Here is a 25,782-nt window from a genome sequence, read left to right as displayed (position 1 = left end):
AAAGCGCAAGGTGGAGGCGACTGGTTTTATTCCTCCCTTTTCAGTGTAATGTGAGAAATACGTATGAGCTTAGGATGAGAAGAAGGTAATGAAGAGGCTGATATTCTTCATTACTGTCATCTCAAATATGTAAGTGAGTTATTTAATCAGTTAATTATAGCTATGAATATCCAACTGACAACTTCCACAAAGAAGACCACTGCTGATTTGAACCAATAAACCTGCTGCATTGCTGTTGATTCCCTGCAGGACATAAGATTACTGTCTCTTTCTTCCTTCACTCCTCTGACCAACTGCTGCTGAGCTGAATAATGACCCTCACAGTGCATACAGGAGTGGGTCTTGGTTTACAGTCAGTGATATCATACCGGCAGCTGAAAGAGATTTTTATCTGAAGTGTACACAGAATCATTTTGACATTTCTGGCATTTAGTAGGTTAAACAAAAATAGAGCTGTTAGAGGGAGTAAGAAGTACTTTTTAGCAGGTCTGCAGCAGGGTGCAAGAAGTTCTCCTTCTAAAATATTAATATCCCTGTCAAGGGCCATTACTCTCTACCAGTCTCAGAGTGTACTCTCTTTGGCTCCATCACTCCTGCATGCTCCTGCAAAACACGAACATTCTCTTACTGCACTTTAAACCATAATTAGCATGGATGTTGTGGTGTTAGCATGTTGTATGTTCACATAGACACATTTTTATATATGTTGGGTGAGGGTTGGGGTTAGGGTTAGGGCTAAAAAAAAGGAAAATCAGGTTGTGGTTAACATGTCACATGTCCCAACTCCAACGACCGTCACAAAATGTACATGTAACTTATAGAGCCGGCACTAATAATTATGAGAGTATAGGCCTTAGTGATTTGTGTTTCATAGCATTAAATTAATAACATGTCGAGTGAACATATCACTCAATCTTAGCATAATAAATCATTTCTAATGACTTTGTTGTGTCTAATTGAAAGGTGAGGATAGAGTTGGCAGATGATCTCCACTAAACAGTGTTTTACTGTATCTACTGATGAAAATACTGTATATGTCAGCAACTTGTGCATCTGGCATTTTGTTTAGAATATTCTTTATCTTAATGATATAGTAGAAGTGCCCAATTGCTGAACATTTTTACTTTGGAGTTTCTTTTGTATCACCTTTATCATAATTTAAAAAACTGTTGCACTTTATATCTGTGTGTGCGGAGGTGTGTGTGTGAGTGTGTGTAATTTACTCTGAGATTTAATCATGGTTCTGTAAAGAGCTGTGTAACGCTGTTTTTGAAAAATGCTTTATACTCTGTTAAGATCCACACAATGCGGCTCTGTCTGTTCATTTATCGTGACACATTCAGTTATTGTTAATTGTGTCTCACATTAAATGGAAACTCAGCGTTGAGGCGAAAGAACTGCTGACAATGGCCATTCTGTAGATTCAATCAGCAAACACAAGAAAGGGGCTTTGAGGTAGAAATTCTATAAATCAATGGTATTTTCTAAGCCAGTGTCTTGTTGGAAGCATGTTGTGTACTCAGCTGCCAGATTATGTACTCTGTGCTCATATGTAACTGGGACACTGAAGCTTTCTGAGCTTCATCACCCACCTTCATATTTACTGTACGTACCACACACACATCAAGCTTTTCACAAGGCAATAATACAACAGATATGGTGAACTGTATCACCTGATGAACCATTTTCCACTGCTTGTCAAAACAAGATTTACTCTGTATTTTATTAATCAGAGATAAGCTTTAGTCATGCTTGCTTGCTTAGTTATGAATGAACTTCCCCTCAGATATTAAACAGACATGATGAGAAAACAGAGAGAAGTATCAAGCGTCAAAACAGTCAAAAGCTCAAAATACTAGGACACTCTGTCTGTGCCATTATAGTACTGAACTCTCTCCTCCTGATGTTTATTCACAATCATCCATCTTTTTTATCGGTATTGTTAAAGAAGTTGAACTGGCACTTTTTATCCACTGTCCTCATAAGAGTGTTCAGGCTCAGGCTCTGTCAGCTGTCACCTTCAGATGTGTTCATGTTTAATGTGTTGACAAGAGGAGTCCATATGTCCAAATGAAGTTGTTGTATGCATGACTTTGCTAGCAGGCATTTTCTGATAGCTGACATTTGAGAAGTTTGCTGCCAGAATGGTTAAAGCCCTGTGAAAGTTTTTAGAACAAATGTTAAGCAAAAAGTAATATAAATAGAATGAAATCATTTATGAAAGGAGAAGGAAGGGTCAGTTGCATAGCAACAGTTGTTTCCACCAGTTTAACTGTGTGAATTAACCTGATAGACTGAATGGACACTTTGTTATTCAGTCGGATGTTGCCTTTTTTCAGTGGTGGAAAGTTACTCAGGTACTGCACTGATTTTATGCTACTGCATTTCAGACTGAAATATTCTACCTCAACCTGCTACAACATAAAAAAGGCGCTTTAAATGTTAAAGCACCAAAGCACCAGTAATAATCATCCAATTATGTAATGTTTGTAATAATGTAAAATTCTAAGAGGGGCCATTCTGCATAATGAGTACTTATATTTTTGAGACTTTATGTATGTTTAGTTGAAGATACATAATGTAAAATGTTAATTGCAGTATTTTTACTTTATTTTTACGTTTTTACATTGTGGTATATATTCACTTAAGTAAAGGATTTAAATGCTTCTTCCACCACTGCCTTGTTGTTCACCATTTTCTGTGGGATGCATGATTTGATTTTGCCCTAACTGATCATAGTGACTCAGCATTTTAGGTCACCACTGACACAGCAGTGGCCTTGGTACAGTTATCAGAGCAGTCAGTGTGTAGAATACGTGTTGTTCAGGCAAATACAATTTGCTGATGCAATTTTCTGATCAAATAAGCAATAATGTCCAATGAGGTGTTGTGATAGTTGATTATTGAGAGCACTATAAATGTTTAAATGATGACATCATAAAAATGTTGCCTCTGGTTGGTGCCTAATTTGCCCAGACTGAGATCAGAACAGAAAACTGATCCAGACCTGTAGAAGAAAGACAAGGAGAGAAACGTGTAGGTCACCAGCTTTCCATCCATTTTTAGCAGAAATTGCTACAATTCTTTAAGTATTTTAGTAATAGTAGAGTAGTAGTAGTAGTAGTAGTACAAATACAAGTGATTCAAGGTTATGTGTGTCCCCTTACAACAACTACAAAAACCTGTGTTAAAAAAAAAGGTCACTCAGGTGTCACCATGTACAATTATTCTAACATTTTCATGCATATGAATGAATGTCTTCTTTTTCTTCTCACGCTCTTCACCATGTATACATGCAGTCAGTCACATCTGTGGTTTCTTGCAGTCCCCTCTAAATGTGGAGCAGCGTGTTCTTTTTGATACTCATGCAACTTAATATATGTCTGTGTGTGTGTGTGTGTGTGTGTGTGTGTGTGTGTGTGTGTGTGTGTGAGTGAGTGAGTGATTTTAAGATGAACCAAAGTACTCCGTGTCCTATGCAGCTGTTAGGTCCCCACTCAGGTTCTGACGCAATGGGGAAGGATGATGGAGCTGACGGGAATTAAATGCCTTGCAAATGCCACGACTGTCACACCTTCTCCTGACTGGGGCCCAGCTGCCTGCCATGACACCCTTCATATCTCCTGGTCTCATTAGCAGTCTCTTATCAGGGTGAAGTAGATAATGCCGGTCGAAGTTGATGTGACTGTTAATTAGATTTTAAGTTTTGATTCTTTTTGCTATAACAATGAAAAAGGAATAAAATCTCCCCGATAAAAACACATACTTAAAAACATTGTTATGGTATTTGTATAGAAGATAGAGTGAATAAAATGCAAACATTTGTAATACTTAAGTAGTAGTTTCATAAAGTGCCAGCAACTTTTTCAATAATAAATAAGGGAATGAATGTATCAAAGTAAATTTGACCAGATAAAAAGCATCTATAATTTATATGTACAGCTTAAGAAGCTACATGAGCAGTGTGTTCAGCTGCCTTATAAATGAAAGTATGGGTGCTGGTCCTTAGTTGAGATGTTCTGCTCTGCGACATTGCTTTTTCTGAACGAAACTTTCTGATGAAGGCGTATGCACATTTAGAGTAGACAGTATATCTGTTTTGTGTTGTCATTGCATTTCTGGTGTCATGATTGGATGTAATCGTGACTGGATTTGAAGTAACTTTATAAAATCTGTAATTATAAAGTAGTCTCCCTGCTCAAATTACCCAAATGATGTCTATTGAGTATCACAGACTTAACAACACCTTCACAGGCTGAGTAGTACTCATGATGAGTAAACTACCTGCATGTGTACAATTGGTAGAGTCCACCTTTAAGACCCATTTGAGCCTACATGAAAGTTGATGCACTGAAACATTTTGCGCTGTGCCTTCCTAAATGCCTTTACCCTGTCAGACAGAGGCATGCTGGTCAAACAAGGCCACCTGGTGGTCAGATGAGTCATATTCTTTTAATGTAATTTCTTTAAACATTAAACCTCCTGGTTCTTTCTCTTTTATGTCATGAATAACAATTCTATGAAGTGCTGTAGCTTAGAGATGAGGTTTAACAGGTGCCGGAGAGTTGGTTTGTTGTTGAGCAATGATTTCCACACATCGTCTTTTGAAAGTCTTTTGAAAGTCTTTTGAAAGTCTTTTGAAAAATTTAAATGAAAATCTCTGTGAACAAGTTGTAAAGAGCCCAGTTTGCTGGTCATTTATATATGTGTTAGCAATTCAAGTGTCAATTTAAACGACATGGTTGCAAGAGTTCAAATGAAAAGATTATGTTGAAAAATGTTATCCAACATCACTTCTCTCTGACTCTCTTTCACCTTAATGATAAAGGCAGTAACTGCTGACAACATTATCAAAACTCACAATGTGTCGGCTAATTTTATTTTTTAAATAAATAAATGTGAACCGATTCTGTGTTCTTCTTTTGAACCCTCGTGAGGCAATTAACACTGACACCAGGTTTACCCTTCAACCTCCTTCCCCTCAGCAGAGTCTGAAGCTGTATATATAGAGAAGTGTGAAGAGGTTTCTCACGTGGCTGAAAAGTGTGAGCACAATAAAGAATTGAATGCTGCATGTGTGTGTGTGTGTGTGTGTGTGTGTGTGTGTGTGTGTGTGTGTGTGTGTGTGTGTGTGTGTGCATGTGCATGTGACATGCATGGACTGTATTAGCAGCTGATACAACAGCACATTCGAGCCCTTGTCAACTTGATTACTCACTACACATTTAAAAAAAAACACAGATCGGCGACATAAGGTGAAACTAGAAAGAGACAAACCATTTTTATGAAAAGAGGGAACTGCATAGTTGAAAATAGAAAAAAATGTGTTCCTCACATTGGTTTCACTAAAAACCAGCAGGCTTTCTGAACAGCTGAATCCACTTTACAGAGAGGTACGCCATCCAGTCGGCCTCTAACAAAATCTACAGGCAGGAATGATGATTCTTTCATGAAACAGGCTTTCATACAATGTTTTGAAAAGACAAGAGACAATAATCTTCAAGGTTGCGTGAGCTTGAGTTTGAATGTCGTTTCTTTCAAATTAGGCCGGATGACTTCCCTATTCAAATGTACACACATGCAAAGCACACAGATCAATACACAAACACATGAGCAAATACACAGGCTGTCACACAGAATGTTGCACAGAAACACAGACTACACCCAGGCGGACAATCGTTAAATCGAAAATAAGTTGAATGGCTGTTCATGTAAGGCACTGTGGGTATCAGGAGCACACGTTTGTGGCACAGGAGTCTAACAACTACACAGACAAGAAGTGCTGCTTCATTATCATCATCTGCACATCTGCAGCTGAATCATCCCCCCATGTGAGGAGATAAAAATTTATGAAATTTTTTACAACCTAAAAATAAACTAAAAAGTCTGAAGTTTGCACTTAAAAACAACCTTCACATTTCTCAAAGAATAGCATAGAGTGTTAGATTAATGGAATAGTTTTTCCTACCAGTCAGGCATCAACATTAGACTTTTGTTGTGTACAAAAAAAACTTAACTACAAGGAGAAAACATTCTTTCTTCATTTTCGGATTTACCTCTGATGTTAAACCTCACACAGTTTTGGTTTATTTGTCCAGGGTTTTTTATATCCATCTCTGAGATTGTTTTTCTGCCACCACTCCAATGCAGAGGAGGTGTACGGAATTTCATTTGTGATGCTCACAGCATTGAAATCTGACATTTAAAAAAGTCAACAGCAACATCACTTTCTAGAAACTTTAACTAGTTACGCTGGATAAGCCACCGAACGCTGTGGTAGCAGAAACCTCAGAGACAAACAGACACAGACACATCTGAAAGCCTGAACAAATGAAACCAAAGGTTTCTGCTTGGCTAGAAAATCTTTTTAAAAGAATGGATCTGACTTTGGTCATATCTGCAACGCTGTGGCCGCCTCAGCTTCCTGTGACGTGAAGACTTCAGACTAAAGGAAATTATGCGATCTCTTTTTTTAAACATGTTTTCTTTTTCATTAAGTCATGTTTCTATTCCCATTTCTATTCAATAGTTTTATAAATATCTTATCTTATTATTTCTTAAGTTTATTAAGTTTGTGGATAACATGCTTTCAGAATTAACAGTATGTTGTTATTTTTGTTTGTCCTGAAAACTTTTAGAGTTTATAGGAATAAGGACAGTTGCACTGAGTCAGGCTAGCTGTTCTTCATGCTACGCTAAGCTAACCATCTCCTGGCTGTAGCTTCATATTTAAACAGACGGGAGAGTGGTATCAATCTTGTTATCTAACTCTTGGCAAGAAAGCAAATTTCCAAAGCGTATTTCCCTAATGACAAAATCTCACTTTAACTACACTCTGTAACATAGGTTAGAAGCAAAGGATGGAGGAAAACACTAATTTGCCTCAAACCTATAAAGTAATTTAAAATCCAGATCAAAGTCAAACAACACTGCAAAAAGAACACCAGTTTGGTGGCTTCAGCAGCAATTACCATTCTACAAACCGTCTTAAGTCACATCATACAGCATAACCATGAATGCCTCCCATCAATCAGATGTTAGCTTTAAGTCTCTGTGGATCAAAGCTTATATCAGTCTTTACCAGATTGGTGGCTTTCCATCAGTTATCAGAGTTCATCTTTGCAGTCACAGTGTGTTCTGTAAACTCTGTACCATATGTTCAGTCTTATATACACACACACACACACACACACACGCACATGTGCGCAATAGAATTTGATCAAAGCACTCCAGTGCATGGAAACTGGAGGGCGAACAACACCTTTCTTTGGTTGTGTGAAGTGACAGGACACACAAGGGTGGCTCATCCCTCTGGACCTCATCTGTCCTTTCCCTGTGCTGCTTGCAACTTTTCATTTCTATGCTTATATTGCGTGTTAGCAAATTAAAGTGCCACTTGTTCTCTGCCAAAAAACAAATCATTTTGCAACCATAAGAGGATTCGGTCGATCTGAGATTCATTTAATTCAATTAATGCATCAAAACATTGAATAAATCATCACAAGGATCACATCATGCACAGGCACACTGATGAAAGTGAGACAGCAATATACATAAGAGGCAACAAAGTGTGCTGTCATACAGGTCAATAAAATCTACATAAATGTAGTTAAAATCATACATGCACATAGATCTACATGTAGATAAAATACAATGCCATTAAAATTACATGGTGCATTCTAATTTCATTTAGCTTTTTTCACAGTTCTGTGTGTTTTTCTGTGGAAATTGTTCATTAGCATGTGGCTCCTCTTTGTTATGCTTCTCCCACACAAACTCCAAAGTGCAGTCCTGCATTTTGGACTTGAAGACTCTTTTGAAATATTGATTCTGCTCCTCTGTGAACATGTTTTTCCAATCTCCAATCTTACCTAAATTGTGGAAAGGGAACAGGCAGTGAAGCAAAAAGGATAACATTTACAGGCCAAACGAGGGATTTTTAAAACCACATAAACTACAGGTACGAACTACATTTACACATATAACTGAAGCACAAAGCAGTTTTGTTCTTCTCAACTGATGAACATGATATTAAATAAAGGGGAAAAGCACATTTCCCAAATTGTCAAACTGTTCCTTTTATTTGTTAATACTTCTGAATGGATCAGAAACTTTTTGTGTTTCATGACTCCTTCAAATGAATCAATGTGAGTTTTTGACCCCTCCTCACAGGTCAGTGTGAGCAGTTTGTCAAAATCAAAGAGATTTTTCTGTCTCTGATTGTTTCATTGAAGGATTTGTAGAGGTCTAAAGAGATGAGAGAAAATCTCTTTAATTCTCTTGTGACTCCTCAGATTCATCTTGGGACCCCTTAGGAGGTCCCGACCCCCAGGTTGGGAACCACTGCAGTAAAAGAGTCATTTTTGGATTGATAGCAGGTTCCAATTTTCGTGACAACTATTCGGATCAATCAAACGAGTCCTACCTGTTCTCATGAAGGAGCCCTTGCTGTGGTCCATTATCTCTTCAGGGACCAGGGTGTAGTTGATCATCTTGTTTTCTTTCATGCTGCTGAAGCTGCTGTGTTTCACACAGTTGTTGAGCTCATCCTCCACCAGGGGACACTGTAGAAAAGAGCTAACCCGCTTTATGGCGCCATGTAGATCCTGACAACCCAAAGAAGACAATGATAGGATTAAAATCATTTAACAAAGGAATCAGACTCAGGCCTCCTTAAAATGCTAAATAACCATGTTAACAAAAATAAATAAATAATCATATTCTCTGATGCTTGAATTTTAGCATTTTTACCATGAACTTCTGCTTTCAAACTATCGCTTGCGATTTTTGAACAAGACAAAAAAATATCTTACAAGAAATTGTACTCTTTCTTGTCTTACTAAATATACATTTAAGGACATTTAGTGTGGTGAGAATGATGAATCAGTTCTCCTTTACCAGCGACATCTCTTCATAGGTGATGTAAAGCAGATTGTTTATTGTTGCTGTCTGACTGGTCCAGCCGATAACATGGTCAAACCAGGAGCCATAGGGCACTGAAACATGAAGTACGAGAAAAAAAAATACTGTACATTGATCAAATTATACTTTTGGCTTCAGAGCTGAAGTCAGTATAACCTCACAAAGAGTAAAATAATCTTTTGTCCTGATGTCAACTCACGTGTTCCCTCCAGGAATCGATTTAAAAACTCTGGGAATGATCCAGCCTCAGGGAAGAAGTTGGCCATTTTGTGGAAGTGGTAAAAGGACACCACCACATCTTTAGGGTTTCTGCTCACATAGATTACCTGTTAGCCGACACACTGCAACAGTGTCAGAATATTTGTGCTATTTGTGCTTATTAAAGCTCAAACTATTTTTGGGTCACATACTGATGAAAAACATAACACAAACAATTAATCTTTAACCGGATCCTTTAGATTTGTTTTTTTAGAAAAACTTTAACCAACACACATACAGAGCACATTTTACAGCTGAAAAATCAACATGTCTTTGCTCTAATCACTCTGTGTCTAAATTACCACATACCTAGTTTGGCATTTTGGCTGACATATACACTTACAGCGATACATCTGCAATATACTACAGTCCAAATGGATATATAAACAGGTAAATTGACCTTGGCTTTGGAGCCCTGGAGGGCAGGGCCCAAAAGGTGATAAGGTAGGTGCGTGGTGATGACTCGAGGTGTTATTGATGAGGCCTCCAGTACCGAAGCAAAGTAATAATGCTCCAGCCAGGGAGCCCGAGTCCAGTTTGGAACAGTTTGGGACAGGTGTGGGTCCCCTCTGCTGGATATGAGAGTCACAATTTCCTGCAACCATGTGGTGCCTATTGAGAGAAAAGAGAGAAGGATCTGTGACTTGACTTGAATTAAATCCATATTTTTAAACAGCAAAAAAGTTAAAAAACCTGGACTGAAACGTATTGAGTCATGTATGACATTCTTAAATAGATTTCAGCATCATGTCTGCAATGAGTTACTCAACTTATGTGGTTAGTTGCATTACCCTTGAAGACACTGCAGGGGCCGTGTATCCTGATCAGTTTGTTGTTTCTTACCTGACTTTGGATAGGAGACAACAAGGATATCTGTGTCCTTAAATGGAAATTTAAGAGCAAGTTGTAAGGAATCCTGGGTGTGCAGATGTCCGGGAAAAGAAATACCATGAAACACTTCCATGACATCCAACCTGGCCATATCCGACACTAATGTATGTACTGTCTCTTTTTTTTAGCTGCTTTCTTGACTAGTTTTCTTTTTATATTGACCTTTTTGTGGCTCTGCCGATGCCTATCTGTCTCTCTACTCTGTCTCTCTGTACATCTGCCTCTGTGAGTGAGACCAAGTGATGAACTAAAATGAGGAAGTGCAAATGGATCCGCCTTGAACGAGTGTGAGGTAATGAGCAAAACAGTAAAGAACTGAAGATTTATGCATGTACATTGATCTGTCTGTTGTTAAAAAAGCCGTAATAAAGGAGAAAACAAAAGGAAAACTGCAAAAGATGTATCTAGGCTGGTAACATTACACAAAGATCCACACTCACAAAAGGCATCAGTGCTTGCTTTTAAGTTTTGGCCAGCTTTGCAGCTTTGCTTTCCAAGCAACGGAACTTTTCAATGATTGTTATCAACACGTATGGCGGTTTCTGTGAGGAAGTCAACTGTCTGTAAGAGTGAACTCAATTAGTTTTTTTTTGTTTTTATCAGCTTTAACCTTTAGTCACCCAGTGCCAGTGTTTAGGTGAATGTACAGTAGACTGACTTTGTAACTTGCTCAAAATCCTTAGTCTATCTCTCAAAAGCAAATCTTTATGTCAGTGAAAATGTCAGTGCCATCAGAATAACAAGTCCTTGTGTCACTGTTTACGAACAAGATAATCAAATCAAAATGTTCAGTCATGTTATCAATATAACAGAGTACTCTGTAAGTGTTTTCTGATGTAAACTATGGCTAACATTTAGATGACAATGACTGAAAATGCACAAGGCTGCAATTTACACAGTATAAAGTTATACATTGCAAGAGATTGGACAGGATTCACAGTCATGTTTTTACTGTTCGTACTGTAATTTGTTGACAGAGCCTGTCATTGTCATGCAGAATAGATATATAGATATAGACTATCTATCTATCTCTTTCTTTCTCTCTCTCTCTCTCTCTTTCTATATATATATTGGCCCTGCGATGGACTGGCGACCTGTCCAGGGTGTACCCCGCCTTTCGCTCGATGTCAGCTTGGATTGGCTCCAGCCCCCCGCAACCCTGTATGCAGGATAAGCGGTTGATGATGGATGGATATATATATATATATATATATATATATATATATATATATATATATATATATACACACACACATACACACATATATAGAAGAATATACATCTACTGGCGTATATTATCTGTATTGCACTATTCACTGCTCACTGTGTATTGTTACTGTTCACTGTGTATGGAATTGTGTGGAATGGTCTGAGGGCTGTGTTGCTACTGTAGTATGTTGTGATTTGTTGTTGTCTATTCTTATTTTGTTTATGCACCATGGTTTGTACATTTCATTCAGCTGTATACTTGAATGTGAAGAATGAAAATAAAGTTTGACTTTATTTAACTTTGATTTCGACAATGTGTTCAGGCATTTTGCATGTAGTGACTTGTGCAATGAACTTGTGAACTAGATGTTTTGGGGGTTAAGACTATTCAAGGGAGAGTACCGATATAATTTATTATGATCAGCATGACAGCAGACAATTGTACATATTCATTTGGTTCAATATGTCAAAGCATTTGCAATATGGTCAAAACAATGAGAAATTGCTTTTATGATGTGCACAAGTGACGAGATGATGCGGAGGTTGAGCAAGTAGTTTTGAGAATTTAAATTCTGATCTGAGAAATGTACTAAAGCGAGTGAGAAAAACTGTAATGTAATTATCGTTTCATTCAAATGTCTCAACTTTTATAGCTGCCACTTTCTTAGTCTGTAGGTGTTTACATTAACAACTGTTTACATCTACAGTCATAGACTGCTTGTCTCTATTAATGGCTCTTGGTCTTTTTCATTGTTTTATTTTTTTTTTTTTTTTACAGTTTTTCTCACTTGCTTTAGTACATTTATGGAACTGGAATCAAGTGAACCACCTGTCAACCTCATATACCTGGATGAGGCTGGCTTCAACCAGGCCAAAGGCAGAAGACGTGGTCAAAATGTCATTGGCCAAAGAGCTACTGTAGATGTGCCAGGCCAGCGGGGAGGGAACATCACTATGTATGCTGCTATTTCAGAGCATGGTGTGCTAACTCGTCTTCCCATTACAGGGCCATACAACACACAGCATCTCCTCACCTTCTTAGACGCCCTATACAGAGATATTATCCCTGATGATGAGAGAGGTCTGATTCAGGAAGATTTACCAAAGTATGTGGTAGATTGGGATAATGTGAGTTTCCATCACTCAAACACCATCAGGCAATGGTTTGCAGTCCACTACAGGATGCTGATGGAATTCCTACCACCCTATTGCTCATTCCTTAACCCAGTTGAGGAGTTCTACTCAGCATGGAGGTGGAAAGTTTACGGTCACCGGCCACAGACTCAGATGACCCAGCTGGCTGCAATGGATGCAGCATGTGAGGACATCACAGCAGACGCCTGCAGAGGTTGGATAAGACATTTGAAAAGATTCTTTCCACGCTGTATTGCAAGAGAAGATATCCGTTGTGACGTAGACGAGAATCTGTGGCCCAACAGACAGGACCGTCAGGAGGTGTAGAAAGACTGCACTGTAATACCACAAACGGTGTTGCCTTTACAGTTCTGCCTAAGGGGCGATTTCCATGTTTACAATTCTAATTTTGTAATTTAGATTTTCTGTTGTGCTATGCAGTGCTGTTGTCTTTCTTTTCTGTACTTTTAGTTTTTGTATAACAATGACATGCTTTGTCAAAACTGTAAATTACAATTCAATCAGTAAAAGCTTAACTGTAAATCCTGTGCAGTCTCTTGCAATGTCTTACTTTGTACTGTTGAAATTATAGTAACATGCCATACAGAAAAAGTGCAGTCTTGTGCATTTACACATCATTAACACCTTAGCTGTAGTTATATCAGACAACATTGACAACATGACTAAACATTTTGACTATCTTGTTCATAAACAAGACACAAGGACTTGTCATTCTGATGGCACTGACATGCTCAGTGACATAAAGATTTGCTTTTGAGAGATAGACTAAGGATTTACGGGCTTTTGCAGGTAATCCACTGTGTTGTGCTGTTTGTTCGATATGTTTTGAGAAATGCACTTACTGTTTTGTAAATGTTAGAGATGATTCAAGAAATGTACCAAAGCGAGTGAGAAAAACTGTAATGGTGGAAAAAGTAATGATCTTTTACTTAAGTAGAAGTAATATAGCAGTGTAGAAATACTCTGTACAAGTAAAAGTCCTGCATTCAGATTTATACCTAAGTAAAAGAACAAAAGTATTTGCATCAAAATATACATAAAGTACCAAAGGTTAAAATACTCATTATGCCGAATGGCCAATTTCAGAATAATGTTAAATCAAATTTTAATTAGTGATGCATTAATATGTGTCACACTGTTGGCGTGTCTGTTCTGCTTTGTTCTTTTTAGTTTTTTTGTCAGTCATGTTATTTATAGTTTTTTTTAGTATCTGTCTTATAGTATGTTGGGTTTTGGGTTCTGTCCTGTCTATTCCCCTGTGTCCAGTATCTGTGATATAGTTAGTCTGTGTTTTGAGTTTCAGTCATTTCTTGTGTCTAGTTTACTCTGTGTGTTTGTGCTGGTTTTTGTGTCTGTGTGTCTGGTTGTGGGGTTATGATCTGTTTAGTTCATTATGATTTTGATCTTTCTGCTTTAGTCTCCGTGTAGCCTTGTTTATTATTTTATTCATCCGCATCTTTAAGTTTATTTAGTATGTGTCTTGTATCTTAGGATTAGCTCTGTGTCTTAGCTCCTCGTTCTGTGTCTCGGTTCATGTCTTAGTGTTTAGTGTTCAGTAACCTGTGTTGTGTCTGTTATCGCAGTAATCCCTCTGCATGTCAATCTCTCTGTTTTCCCCTGCTCTCTCTCTGCCTGCCTGTGTCTTGTTAGTCTCATGTCCCTCACCTGTGTACTTCCTCCCAGCTTGTTAACCCTGTGTGTATATATCCTTGCTTGTTTCCCTCAGTCTTTGTCCGGTCATTGTCGTGTGTATACGCTCTGTCCCTCATTGTCATGGTTGTAGTTTGCGCTGTCTTGTCATGTTACCTGCCTGTTCCCTTTAAGTTCCTGGTATTTTGGATTACACTCGTTCTGGATTTTCTGTTGGTTTTCTATGTTCATTTTTGGATTAGTCTCAGCCACTCTGCCAGGAAGTGTGCTCGCCTTTTGTTTGTTTATGGAATAAACCCCTTTTTGAACTGTACCTCCTCTGCTCTGCGTCCTGCATTTGGGTCCACCACCCTGCTTACCCTTCTCAACCATCACAATCCTGACAATATGAGAGCCATTAATGCTGCAGCTGGTAAGGGGGAGCTAATTAGTCACTCACCAAATGCAGCTAAAGTTGAAGGACAGATGCAGCAAGTTGTGAATACACCAGCAGCAGCAATACAAGAACAGGCTAGTGTTACTTCAGATTTAATCAGAAAGTGGTCCGGAGCTGATGTAATAGGAGGCACACTCAGGACATAAACCTCTATCTCTTGTGATAGAGTAATAATAGTGGACTCTATATCTAACTATAAACCTAGCAGGCTTTCTAAGTTCCTGTGACCTGCTGATTGGTAAGTAGTCCCGAGAGGCAAACATGTGCAGAGGGTTCTTACAGCAGTACAGAACATCAAAACACTGGAACAGCACATGAAATTCCTTTTTTTAAACATACGCTACTGCTTTTAAAATGTGTGTTGCTTTTAAAATGTGTGTTTCTAGAAATGATCTGCACAGGAAGGTGTATGATTAGACCAGTTGTGATGTTTGTCCAACAAATTCAATTAATCCCTTTAACCCACTTTAAGCCTGTTCTGAATCACATTTCATACAGCATATGACATAAAGAAGTACATCATTTCACTGTGAGCATTATTTTTCAGGATGCAGAGTGAAGAATGATGGGTGAAGACTGTCGAGGAAATCAGTGACTGTCTTCGTGTCAGTGACGGTTAAAGAACATGCAAGGTAAGTGTCAACCTTTTAAAAGTCTTCTCTACTGTTTAGTATGTACATCTTGATGATATTTGATAGTGAGGAAAACGTATTTTATTTTATTTGCAGATAAGAGTACTTTATTGTAAATTGCTTAGTAGAGGCTCATTATTAAAAAACTGTGTGGTCAGTTGAAAGAATAAAAAAGTTTTGGTAACACTTTCTATGAAGGTCATCGCTATAATGACTTATATTTATAACACGATATAATGCGTCCATAAGACATTATAACAGTTGTTATAATCACTTACAAACATGCATTGGGCGCTATAGCAAAGTTCATAACGTATAATGATCTTTTGATTTAATGTTTTATAACTAATAGTAATACCAGTTTATATCAATGTGCGGCAGGAATCTCCGACCATGTTCCATAACACATTATAACCACCGACTCAGCCTCGTTATGAATACACTTTAGTCACCATTTACAATTAGTGATATAAAATGGAATAATAGCTTATAGTAATGTTTAAAGTTATATAGCATGTCTTTGTTTGCTTTAAGTAAAGTGTTAAAATATCTATCCCTGTATAATATATTACAGGTGGACATAATACCATATGAACTAATTATAAGACCTTATAACATGTATTTGTTTGCTTTAAGTAAAGTGACACACATTTTGCAGGAAAACAACTTTTATTTATGTTTCTTCGCTTTTTGAACAGTCTGTATGAATTTTGAACTTTTTGCAGTTTAGCACAAAAACACAACATAATTACATCAAGAAAACTCATTGCCAGGGTGGTGAAAGATCGCTCAAGAGAAGACCTGTTGCCGACCAACATCAAGTAAGAAGAGGCTCACATGTTGTCACAGATGAATGGCGAGCCTATGGACAGGCCCTAACAGATGCAGTGGACAATTAAAGACAACCACTTCATAAAACGTAGCCTATTCATAATGTCATCTAGTATAACTTCATCAATAACAATCAACCATTGCCTATTTACTGAAATGTGGTGGAATGAAATTAAAGAAACTGTAAAATACTGCATCACAAAATATTATTACCGAATAATTCTAACTGAACTCTTTGACTTGGTAAAATGGGTATCATTTACTGGGGACAGCCATCTTTATCGACTAATTGGAAAAGCATCCTTCAAGATAAGAAGGTGGAACTGGCAATAAATCAGTGCTTTCATGAGGGGCACTAACAGAGGGGCATCTGTTACAGCCAAGATAAATTAAGCTTTTAGTGTATGTTCAAGCATGAAGAAAATCTTTAGTTGCATTTTAATCAGTACACAAGGTATCTTATTAAGAATTAACTTAAAATGGTAACTCTCTCTTGGTGTTGGGATGTCCTCCCTGATTGAGATTGAGTCAGAAACATTGGTGCACTTTGTCATATCAGCCAGTTTTGATCTGTACACTTGGGGACCAGAAAACATTAAAAAACATTGTTCAGTACAGCACCAGGTCATTTTTGATCCTAACATCAGAAGCAACACATCATGACAGCAACTTGCCAAGTGAAATTATTGTCCCTCGTTTCTTGATTCCCAACATTAAGTTAATACTTTGACTCTGATATACTATAGCTCATATTGCATTAACCACCCTCTGGTTGTTATTTCCTCTAGTTAACCAACTATTATGGAAAATAAAAACAACACTCACCGCAATCACTTCAATATACTGTTGTTTCCTGTAGTAATTCTGAGCTGAAATCATTGTTTTATTTGATTAGTTGATTTACATAAAATTTATCCACTAAAATTTTGATTAATTGTGTAATTATTGTTTCTTAAATGTGAGTTTTTGTAGTCTTGATTGTCTTTTATGATAATACATTGAATATTTTGACAATTTACCATCTTCTGAGATTTTAAAGACCTGTCAGGATTGTGATGTCGTGTAAAAATTCAAGTCTTGGGCCAGATAAGAAAGCTTGAACTTTTACCAACATTTTTATTATCAACAAAAACAGACACCAATTAGAATATAAAAGTTCCACCAGAGTGTGTCAGAGATCGGTGCAAAATAGAGTCCCATTCTGTTACCAGAACAGAGACCCGAGTCGACATGAAAACCATGTAACGACTTTCACCTCCTTTTGGACCTCCTTTTATAGCTCTGTTTCTTGGCTTCACATCATCTCTTGGCTCTCTTTCCTACTGCCCCTGGGTCTGGGAAAGTCCCCGACTGCCTGCTCCTCCTCTCTGTGTCCTCTGCATGCACTCTGCTTGATCATGCCATTTCTTCCATAACCTGACTTTTGTGGAATAAACTGGTGTTTTTTGTGCTCTGTGCTAGAAACAGGACATTCTTACTGTGATGGACTATATTGATGTATGTTTTGTTATAAAATTTGCACAAAATCTGCTTCTATATTTTACTTTGCAGGTATTTTTGATGATATCTCACTGTGCTCCCTCCCTTTTCTCCCAAAGCACACGAACTTGCCCACACACACACACACATGTGCCTGGGCAGTTAGATACAGAAAGGAGCACACACACTCAGAGCTGTAGAGTTTTAACACTGTGATCCTAACTTTACACTATAAAATAACACTTTAAATGATGACAATGTAGACCACCTTTGCTCTAGTAATTAATGATAACAATTTAGGCTATAATGCTCCAAATTAATTCACAACACTCCCTCCTCTGAGGCTGTAAAGCCTCACACTTTATACACCAACACTGTGACCACTGAAAATAGGCGGCCTATTGTATTTGCAGATCTGAAACCTATTCCTCAGACTTGCATACCATCAAGAAAATACCCAAATTAGTGTTTACACGTAGTAAAATAATCAATAATCATGCGGTGGGATGTTCCTGTTTCTAACACATTTGAGCAAGTTATAATGACAAGGATTTCCATTACTCCTCTCTCCTTATTACCCTTTAAATGAATTTCCCTTTAAATGAGCTTAACATATTAAACTACCTATAGGTGCTATAATATAGTGAGATATACCTTGTAAATGGTTTACACTTGTGAAACAAATAATATCTTATGCAGTGAGCTGTTCTTTTCTTATATACTTTAGCAAGCTAACAATTATAACAACACCTAATGTGTTGAAAGGCACACATCATCAAAACAATCACATGGTGCATAGTGAACTTTCTGTGTAACAATACAGTAACCAGACATAACAGTGTTTTGACAATCATTCATGTGACACTTCAGAATGGTGCAAAATGTCCAATAAACATGTATGATGTCCATTTTGAAAGTTTAATCCGTGGTACTGTGGAACTCTTTTTTGGCACTCAGGTTTCTTGGGGAACAGACTGGGTACCAATTTGAGGGTGCTCAGTCGTTTGTAGTTTCAGTCTTGTTCTTCCTTTTGCTGGTTCACTTGGACTCATAGCTGGTGATAGTCAAAGTCGTCTCTGTGGTGGTGCAGGTCGCGCTTGATCTTGCCTGCTGCTGTGTCTGCCTCACGAGGCCTCATAGGAGAGTGGCCTCCTCTGGTCTTTGACTGGCTGTGAAGAATTATTAAGCTTGCTTGCAACTGTACTTTGAGCTTTATCCTACTGTTTGTAGTTTGGAGACTTTAACTATTGTTTCTATCTGTCTAATCTTTTTCAACATGAGTTTGCTTCCTAGATATTATATTTGCTTGCAATTTAACCCCTCTAACATCCTGTATATCTGTGTATTGAATTACATTGCTATTGGATGTACAAATAGTAAATCTTGAAACACTCCATTATTCATTAGTGCACTACATTTCTTCCATACTTCAAACTAGTTTACTAATACTACCTACAAAAACAGAAAGAAAACATACATTAACACAGATGTTCAACAAAAACAGAAAGAAAACATAGATTAACTCAGGTGTTCAGCATCACACGTGTCTCAGGTTATCATTACAGTTGCTTGGTTGTTCCTGTGGAATACATGACAAAGGTCAGTCATGATTGGATACTCACAATCATCAAATTTAAGCATGCAGTAGCAATGTGCTGCTGAAATTGCTTTATAAAGACTTCAGTGAGGCTTCTCCTTTCGGCCTCTTTAAAATCACGCCTGAAAGGTTGCCTGTCATTGTATTTGCTACATCGAGGAGCTCTGCGCTGGCTGTTCCTCTGCACAAACCCAGAGCAGACAGTGATATCTAACAATTATAATATAAAAATAACCCCACTAGATCCCTTTTTTCAAAAAACACAAGGAATGCCTGATGTTCTGATCCCTTTTTGCTGAAATTTAGTAACAGGTGGCTGCTGGAGGAGAGCAGGACACCAAAGTTATTAACTCAGTATATTTGTGTTAATGAATCAATTATTAATGACATATCTTGCTATTTTATAGATCCTGAGCTAACCTTATTCTCTGTCTGTCTTTTTTGGATTTAACATCAGTCCCTATTCTAGTCCTATCCTAGTTCTTTTTTCTTCCCCTATCTTTCTATTTTTTCTTCTCCTACAAATTATCAACACTCCTACTCCCAAACTCTTTTGAGGTCAGTCTTCAAGGCAGTTTTCAAGGCCTCTGATAGTCTGACCATTTCTAATGTTGATCATGGTGAGACAGAGAGCTCTTCCTTGGTGATGTCTCTGTCAGCACTCGGTCTCATGTGAGAGCATTTTGGCTGAAGTTCATTTTCACAGTGAAGCCTTCTTGACCTTTTAAACTTTGTGCTGTTAGGTTCACAGTCTTTAAGGTGGTGTTGTCCTCTTTATGATTCGACTGTAGATGGTAGGGGTGGTCTGACTCGCTGCGTCCTCAGCGTTGGGAAGATGCTGACGTCAGTGGAGGTGGGCTTGGGCCTGTGATGCATCAGGTTGGCACGCCTCTCTGTGGAACGCCTCCTGTATCACTGCTCGTTTGTGGCCCTCCCTTTCTTCCTCACAGTCAGATTCTGCTGTGTCCATTTTGAAGCTGCTCTCTCGCCTTCTTCATGAAACTTCAGAGCTGCCATCTTGTCCATTGTAGCTCTGTCTCGCTGTCGTCATGTCTCATGGTTTGTTGTGCTCTGCAGGTATCTCGGTCTGTAGGCAGATCTTTTGTCTTTCTGAGATCTGTGCTCTGACGAACTTTTCACTTTGTTTGGGAGTTGTTATTCTTTCTATTCATATCTAGCTCTCGTCTCCTCCCTATCTATTATAGCCTCTCTTTTTCCATCTCTCCTTTATATCTGAACTCAACCCTTTAAAGACCCTAATTCTTTTTTCTTCTTCTTCTGCCTGTACTGGCCCTTGACTGCACTTACTTATATCTTTCTTCCACTTGCTGTATACGTTTCTTCATCTGGGGGTATATCTATTTAGACCTTATCTAACAGGATGGGCTCTTTCATTATTCTGTCTCAGTGACTACTTTTCCTTCACTAAAGGCTATATAGTATGTCAATATTATCTAACTGTTGGTCAAACTGTTTCTCCCTATTTTCCCTTCATTCTGAGCTTTCTCTATCTCTTATCTGACGTCTTTTATCTTTAACTACTTAGTTGTGCTTTTTCCACATATGTTGCTGCCACAGCTCCCTCCTTTGACCACCTTTGCAGCTAATATTTCTTTTTTTCTGCTCTTTACCCTTTAATTTCACCTGCTGTGTGCCTCCCAGGACAGCCATCGCACACTCACTGCGAGCAAACACTTACTCTCTGGAAACTTTGGAATTTGGACGGCCTTCATGCCTCGAAAAGGAAAAAAAAGACAGTTAATTGTAAAGCCACACAACCAAGAAACTAGAATGAAACAATTCATTGAAAGAAACTCAGGCAGCTCCCCTTGTTTTTATATCAAGGAGCTATTCAACTGAAAAATCATCAAAGTAGAGTTTATTAAAAATAACTAACATCAGTGAAACTAACAACTATTAAAATATCAAATTGATTTTCTCACATCTAATACAAAATTGATGGCTCTCAATCCCTTCTCTAACTTAAATCCTTCATAGATAACACCTCACATTGCTGCTTATCAATCTGTACCTCTATGTTTCAATAAATTTGCAAACTTTATCAGATGTCATCATTTTTCTAGTTTTGTTCCTTCTCCTCGACCAAAAAGTGTCTTCAGCTACACTTTTCTTTTCTGTATCCAGCAGTCATTGCCGTTCTTTTACTAATCTGCTTACTGTCAAGCTGTTATTGGTTGTAACTTCTGTTATTATTAACTCATGAGTAACTTGCTATAACGTGCTGTTGTTATACTATAAAGGTGCAACAGATCACAAAACTCTCATATAACTTTTGGTTTAGGGCTGAACTCTTTTTCTCTCTCTCAGCCTGCTGTCCTCCCCCACATGGACACTCACACAGCTGCACCTCAGCTCCTGCTCTGTGCCTCTCTGCTAGCGTGAGCAAACTCCTTTTTTTTTTCTCTTCCAGTCTCCATTATTCGGGCGTGGACTGCCACTTCAGAACTTTATTTTGCACATAGCTTTATCACAATTCAATCTGAGACTGCATCAAAGCCGTCTTTTACACTATACTAGTCCACATTCACTATTTCATCAATATATATTCATATATCTATTACTTTATAACTCCTTCCATCAACTTCTTATACTTTTTTTATATCACCATATCAACTCTATTCATCTGTTATCCTTGAGCTTTATGTTAGTTTAATATTAGATCAGTTATTCAACTGTCATTATTTTATACTTTTTATCTAATGGTCTTAAACATGAGGCTTCAAGACTCAATTTATATGCACTTTTTCTTAACACACAGCTATCAACTATATTTTCAGCAATGTTTACATGCACGTTCGTCTCTGACTCCTATCTCCTGCCGGCCCCTGACTTAATTTACATTACCTAGGTTTTCAAATGGACTTGTCTGATGCACTTCCTCAACACAGACCCTGTTTACACACAAATAGCCTCTCAATCCACTTCCACGACATGAGGGCTTAGACAGAAATGATACACTTCCTCAACACAAAATCTGTCTTTACAAATCGCTACTCAATCCAGTCCCGACTATTCTCATCTGTGACACCACGATGGTGGAACGAGCTACCACACGCAATCAGAGCAGGGGCGTCCCTCTCTGACTTCAAGAGAACACTTCCTCCTTATAACACCTCTACCTCCTAACCTCTAACATGCACTTCCTGTGCTCTTCTTCTTCTTCTATCTCCTACAATGATCTTGTATTGATTGCACTTTTTGTTTTGATTGCACTTTTTTTTTAACTCCCTTCCCTAGGAATCTACCCCATTGATGTGATGTGTACTGTGAGCTCTTACTAGTATTTATTGCTGCTCTTACTAGTATGTATTGTCAGTTGTAGATCTGTAGTTGATGCTCTGTTGATGCTTGTATGTTGTTCCTCAAATGTAAGTTGCTTTGGATAAAAGCGTCTGCCAAATGACTAAATGTAACTAGTTAGTTTGAGACTTAAGCTGTGTCTATGTTTGGTTGCACCACAGAGACGTAAGGTTCATCTTAGCTACTCTGACATAAAGCCCATACTAATCAAAACATAGTCGCATAAATTGACATTTACACATCCCATGGCCAATCAGTGAACAGCACTATTTTTAACAGAGTTTATTACGGTGTTGTCGTTTGTTTGTTTGTTTGTTTCTCTCTATCAGCCCTATAAATCATAATCAAATCGAATCGTGAGGTGCTTAGAGATTCCCTCCTTCAATGATGATGAGAAACTGTATATTATAACACCATATTTCTACTATACCTTGTTTATGTAACTTTAAAAAAGTTACATCAGATAAGTTACGTCTCTTTTTAGTTGCCAGGAGTGAAAATGAATGATCCTCAACATTTGTTGTGTTTTAGATCAACTAGAGTTGGAGACGATTATTTTTCAAATCAACAATCATCTTTTTCCCAGATAGTGTATAGATTTTTAGGCATTCTATCATCTCAAACAGCATGAGGGGTGGTCTAAGTCCCAAATCTATACAATGTCTTGCACCGCCCCTGCATACTACTGTGACCCAGGAGGAACCGGGAGAGGGCAATGAAAAATGGGAGTCTCCCAGGTAAATTGGGTGGGTTGGTATGGTCATGAATGTTTCGGGCATATTTGGAGGAGAAGTGATGAGGGCTATTTTTATTTTTTAAGTAATGTATTTCATGTGACAAATGACCAACTCATTGTGACCTGGTTCTGTATTCTCTTCTCGACTCTGGTCAGCTGATTGCTTTGTTTTGTGGTGGATTTGTAGCGCTGTTCTATGTCGTGGAAATTATATTCCTGGTGAGGGGTTGAGCAAAGAATTGAGTTACAACCAACCGTTGTCTTTGAAGAATTTATTTAACAAAAGAGAATAAACAGAAGTACTGAAACACAGATATATACAGCTGGTCCAGAGACCTGCTGCTTCGGGCGTCTGGCCCCGAGCAAAGGGGCCCTCATCATTCACACAGTCTAGGTTTCTATGTTTTGGCGAACAGAGATCCTCTCTCGGCCTTGTCTATGATGATTCTCAGTCATCCAGGTCATAGTTATCCAACGAGGGTTAATATCAAGGGCAACTGGACTTGGTTGAAGATACTGGAAGATGCTGGAAAGCTCTCTCGGCCTTGAATGAACATTTAGGGAGAGGAGAGGAACGACAAGAGAGGGAGAACACCAAAACAATCTCACAGCTCTGAAGTAAACCCTAGTAAATGTGGACAGACTAACATAAGTACTATAGGAGAGGAAAGGTTAAGGATAAAAACACAATACATGTATCTATAATAGTAATAATAATATTAAAAGATCGTACATAAAAAGATTAAATGTAAACACAATTTTCTGCCATAACATTATAAACAGGGGATGACCCTGGACCTGCTGTATGCTAACGTTGAGGATGCATACCGATACCCCCCACCTCCTCATGGCCTTACTGAGTGCATCACATACTACATCAACTTCTGTGTGGACTGCACTGTCCCAGCAAAAACTGTCCATTGTTACCCAAACAACAAACTGTGCAAGGCATATCAAGGACATCCTGAATGCAAAGAGGAGGGCTTTCAGAGACGGGAAAAGGGAGGAGGTGAGGGCCATTCAGGGGGACCTGAAGGTGAAGATCAGGGAGGCTAAGGAGAAGTACAGGAGGAAGCTGGAGTGTAAACTCCAGCAGAACAACATGAGGGAGGTCTGGAGCGGCATGAGGAACATCACTGGCTTCAGACAGACTGGCAGCAGAGGAGTTGAAGGCAGCTTGGACTTTAAGTTAACGTTACATTGCCCATATGGCAAGTTTAACGTTAACATTGCAAAACTGTTGACTTCTGTGCATGCTGGTTTAAAAACCAGCAAGTTAGCACAAGGGGGCTCAGGAGATAGAGCAGGTTGGCTGTTCAATCCCTGGCTCCCCCTGGTTGCGTGTCGAAGTGTCCTTGGGCAAGATACTGAACCCCGATTTACATATGAATGCGTGTGAATGTTAGTTTCTGTTTGAGCACTTAGGCTCAGTGTATGAATGTGTGTGACTGGTAAATGCAGATGTAGTGTAAAAGCACTTTGAGAGGTCAAAAAGACTAGAAGGGCGCTACACAAGTACAGAGCATTTACATTTACATTTACATTTACATCGTTAGCACAGCTTGGTGCAACCCTGTTAGCATAGAGGGCTACTGATGGTGTATACATGTTCAGTGTTTCACAGAAGAGAGATATTGTTGTTCTTAATAGTCTGAAAGAATTTAATGATCTAATGGGAAGTTTATTAGACTAATAAGCAAGACTCTTAACCGCTAGATGCTCCAGAGGCGTGTGACCTCTGACATATATAGCAAAAAAGTCGCTTTCGATTAAAGCGTCAGCTAAATGAATAAATGTAGATGTAATACAATCAAAGAGGACAGATAAGCAATCAGTGCAATACAGTGATTTTTTTTTTTTACTTTTGTAAGTCTGTGAATCTCTATTATGCAAGCCTCCCAACTTTATGGAAATTCAAATTACATTGCTTGAGTTACCCTTAAACATTGGAACTATAGGTTAGATCTGACTTTGAAATATTGTTATATAGTAAAATTGTATTTTTCATCTGATAAATATGAAAAAAGATGTATTCTGTTTTCCTCCTTTTGTTAATTTCTTAATACTTTGTAATGCCTAATACTAAGATGTTCCTTTTGCATATATTTCAGGTGTGTGGTACCATTCATGAGATGTCTGGATTGAGCCATTTTCTCCTGACCTTCTGCATTTTAGGTACTGCTCTTTGGTACTATTCAATTTCTGATAAACACTTCTTTTAAAAACAAAATTCAAGTTTTCTCTTTTGCATATTGGTCCTCTTGCAGGATACCTTTTCTGCAGTTCCAACACTTGGTATGTAAAGATGCCAAGCAACATCAAAGGATTGCTGGGTTCCTGCCTTGTCATCCCTTGTAGTTTTGGCTACTATCAGTATCCACCTCAAAATCCAGAACGTGTGGTTTGGTACCAGTATGTGAGAAGTGGATATCCATTAGTATATGACGACTGGTATCCGGACTATGTCATTTCCATTTTTAAAGGAAAAACACGTGTATTGACTTCCACAGACAGCATGACATGCAGTCTTCAAATCTCCCCAGTGAGCTGGTCTCACCACAGACTGAAGATTTACCCCTGGGTAGATCCAGAGAATGTTGGGACAAGCACCTACCGATTCTTTGATACAACTGTAATAATGTAGTGGGTAAGTCATTATGGTGAT

At 38.3% G+C, this 25,782-nt stretch overlaps 2 protein-coding genes across 3 annotated transcripts; one reads left to right on the top strand and one right to left on the bottom strand.

The window, feature by feature from the left end:
- Nucleotides 1–7,445: 7,445 nt before the first annotated feature.
- sult5a1 (sulfotransferase family 5A, member 1) lies at nucleotides 7,446–10,499 on the bottom strand. The gene is made up of 6 exons (XM_046032920.1): nucleotides 10,024–10,499; nucleotides 9,581–9,792; nucleotides 9,122–9,248; nucleotides 8,899–8,996; nucleotides 8,426–8,606; nucleotides 7,446–7,871 (listed from the first exon to the last, which is right to left on the bottom strand). The coding sequence occupies exons 1-6, from the start codon at nucleotides 10,160–10,162 to the stop codon at nucleotides 7,690–7,692; spliced, it is 939 nt and encodes a 312-aa protein (XP_045888876.1). The 5' UTR covers nucleotides 10,163–10,499; the 3' UTR covers nucleotides 7,446–7,689.
- A 9,176-nt stretch (nucleotides 10,500–19,675) lies between these two features.
- Nucleotides 19,676–25,762, top strand: LOC123959052 (sialoadhesin-like). Of its 2 annotated transcripts, none has more exons than XR_006822205.1 (3): nucleotides 19,676–21,459; nucleotides 25,229–25,292; nucleotides 25,385–25,762. XR_006822205.1 is itself a non-coding variant. In XM_046032891.1 (3 exons), the coding sequence occupies exons 1-3, from the start codon at nucleotides 23,104–23,106 to the stop codon at nucleotides 25,759–25,761; spliced, it is 456 nt and encodes a 151-aa protein (XP_045888847.1). In that variant the 5' UTR covers nucleotides 22,393–23,103; the 3' UTR covers nucleotide 25,762. The 2 variants fall into 2 exon arrangements, 1 of the variants encoding a protein (XP_045888847.1); XM_046032891.1 differs by lacking the exon at nucleotides 19,676–21,459 and adding an exon at nucleotides 22,393–23,118.
- The last annotated feature ends 20 nt before the right edge of the window (nucleotides 25,763–25,782 follow it).

Source organism: Micropterus dolomieu, linkage group LG20 (genome assembly GCF_021292245.1).
Source record: "Micropterus dolomieu isolate WLL.071019.BEF.003 ecotype Adirondacks linkage group LG20, ASM2129224v1, whole genome shotgun sequence".
In the NCBI taxonomy this organism is placed as follows: Eukaryota; Metazoa; Chordata; class Actinopteri; order Centrarchiformes; family Centrarchidae; genus Micropterus; species Micropterus dolomieu.
Note: the sequence above shows the minus strand (reverse complement) of the source record. Positions and strands in the feature narration are given on the sequence as shown.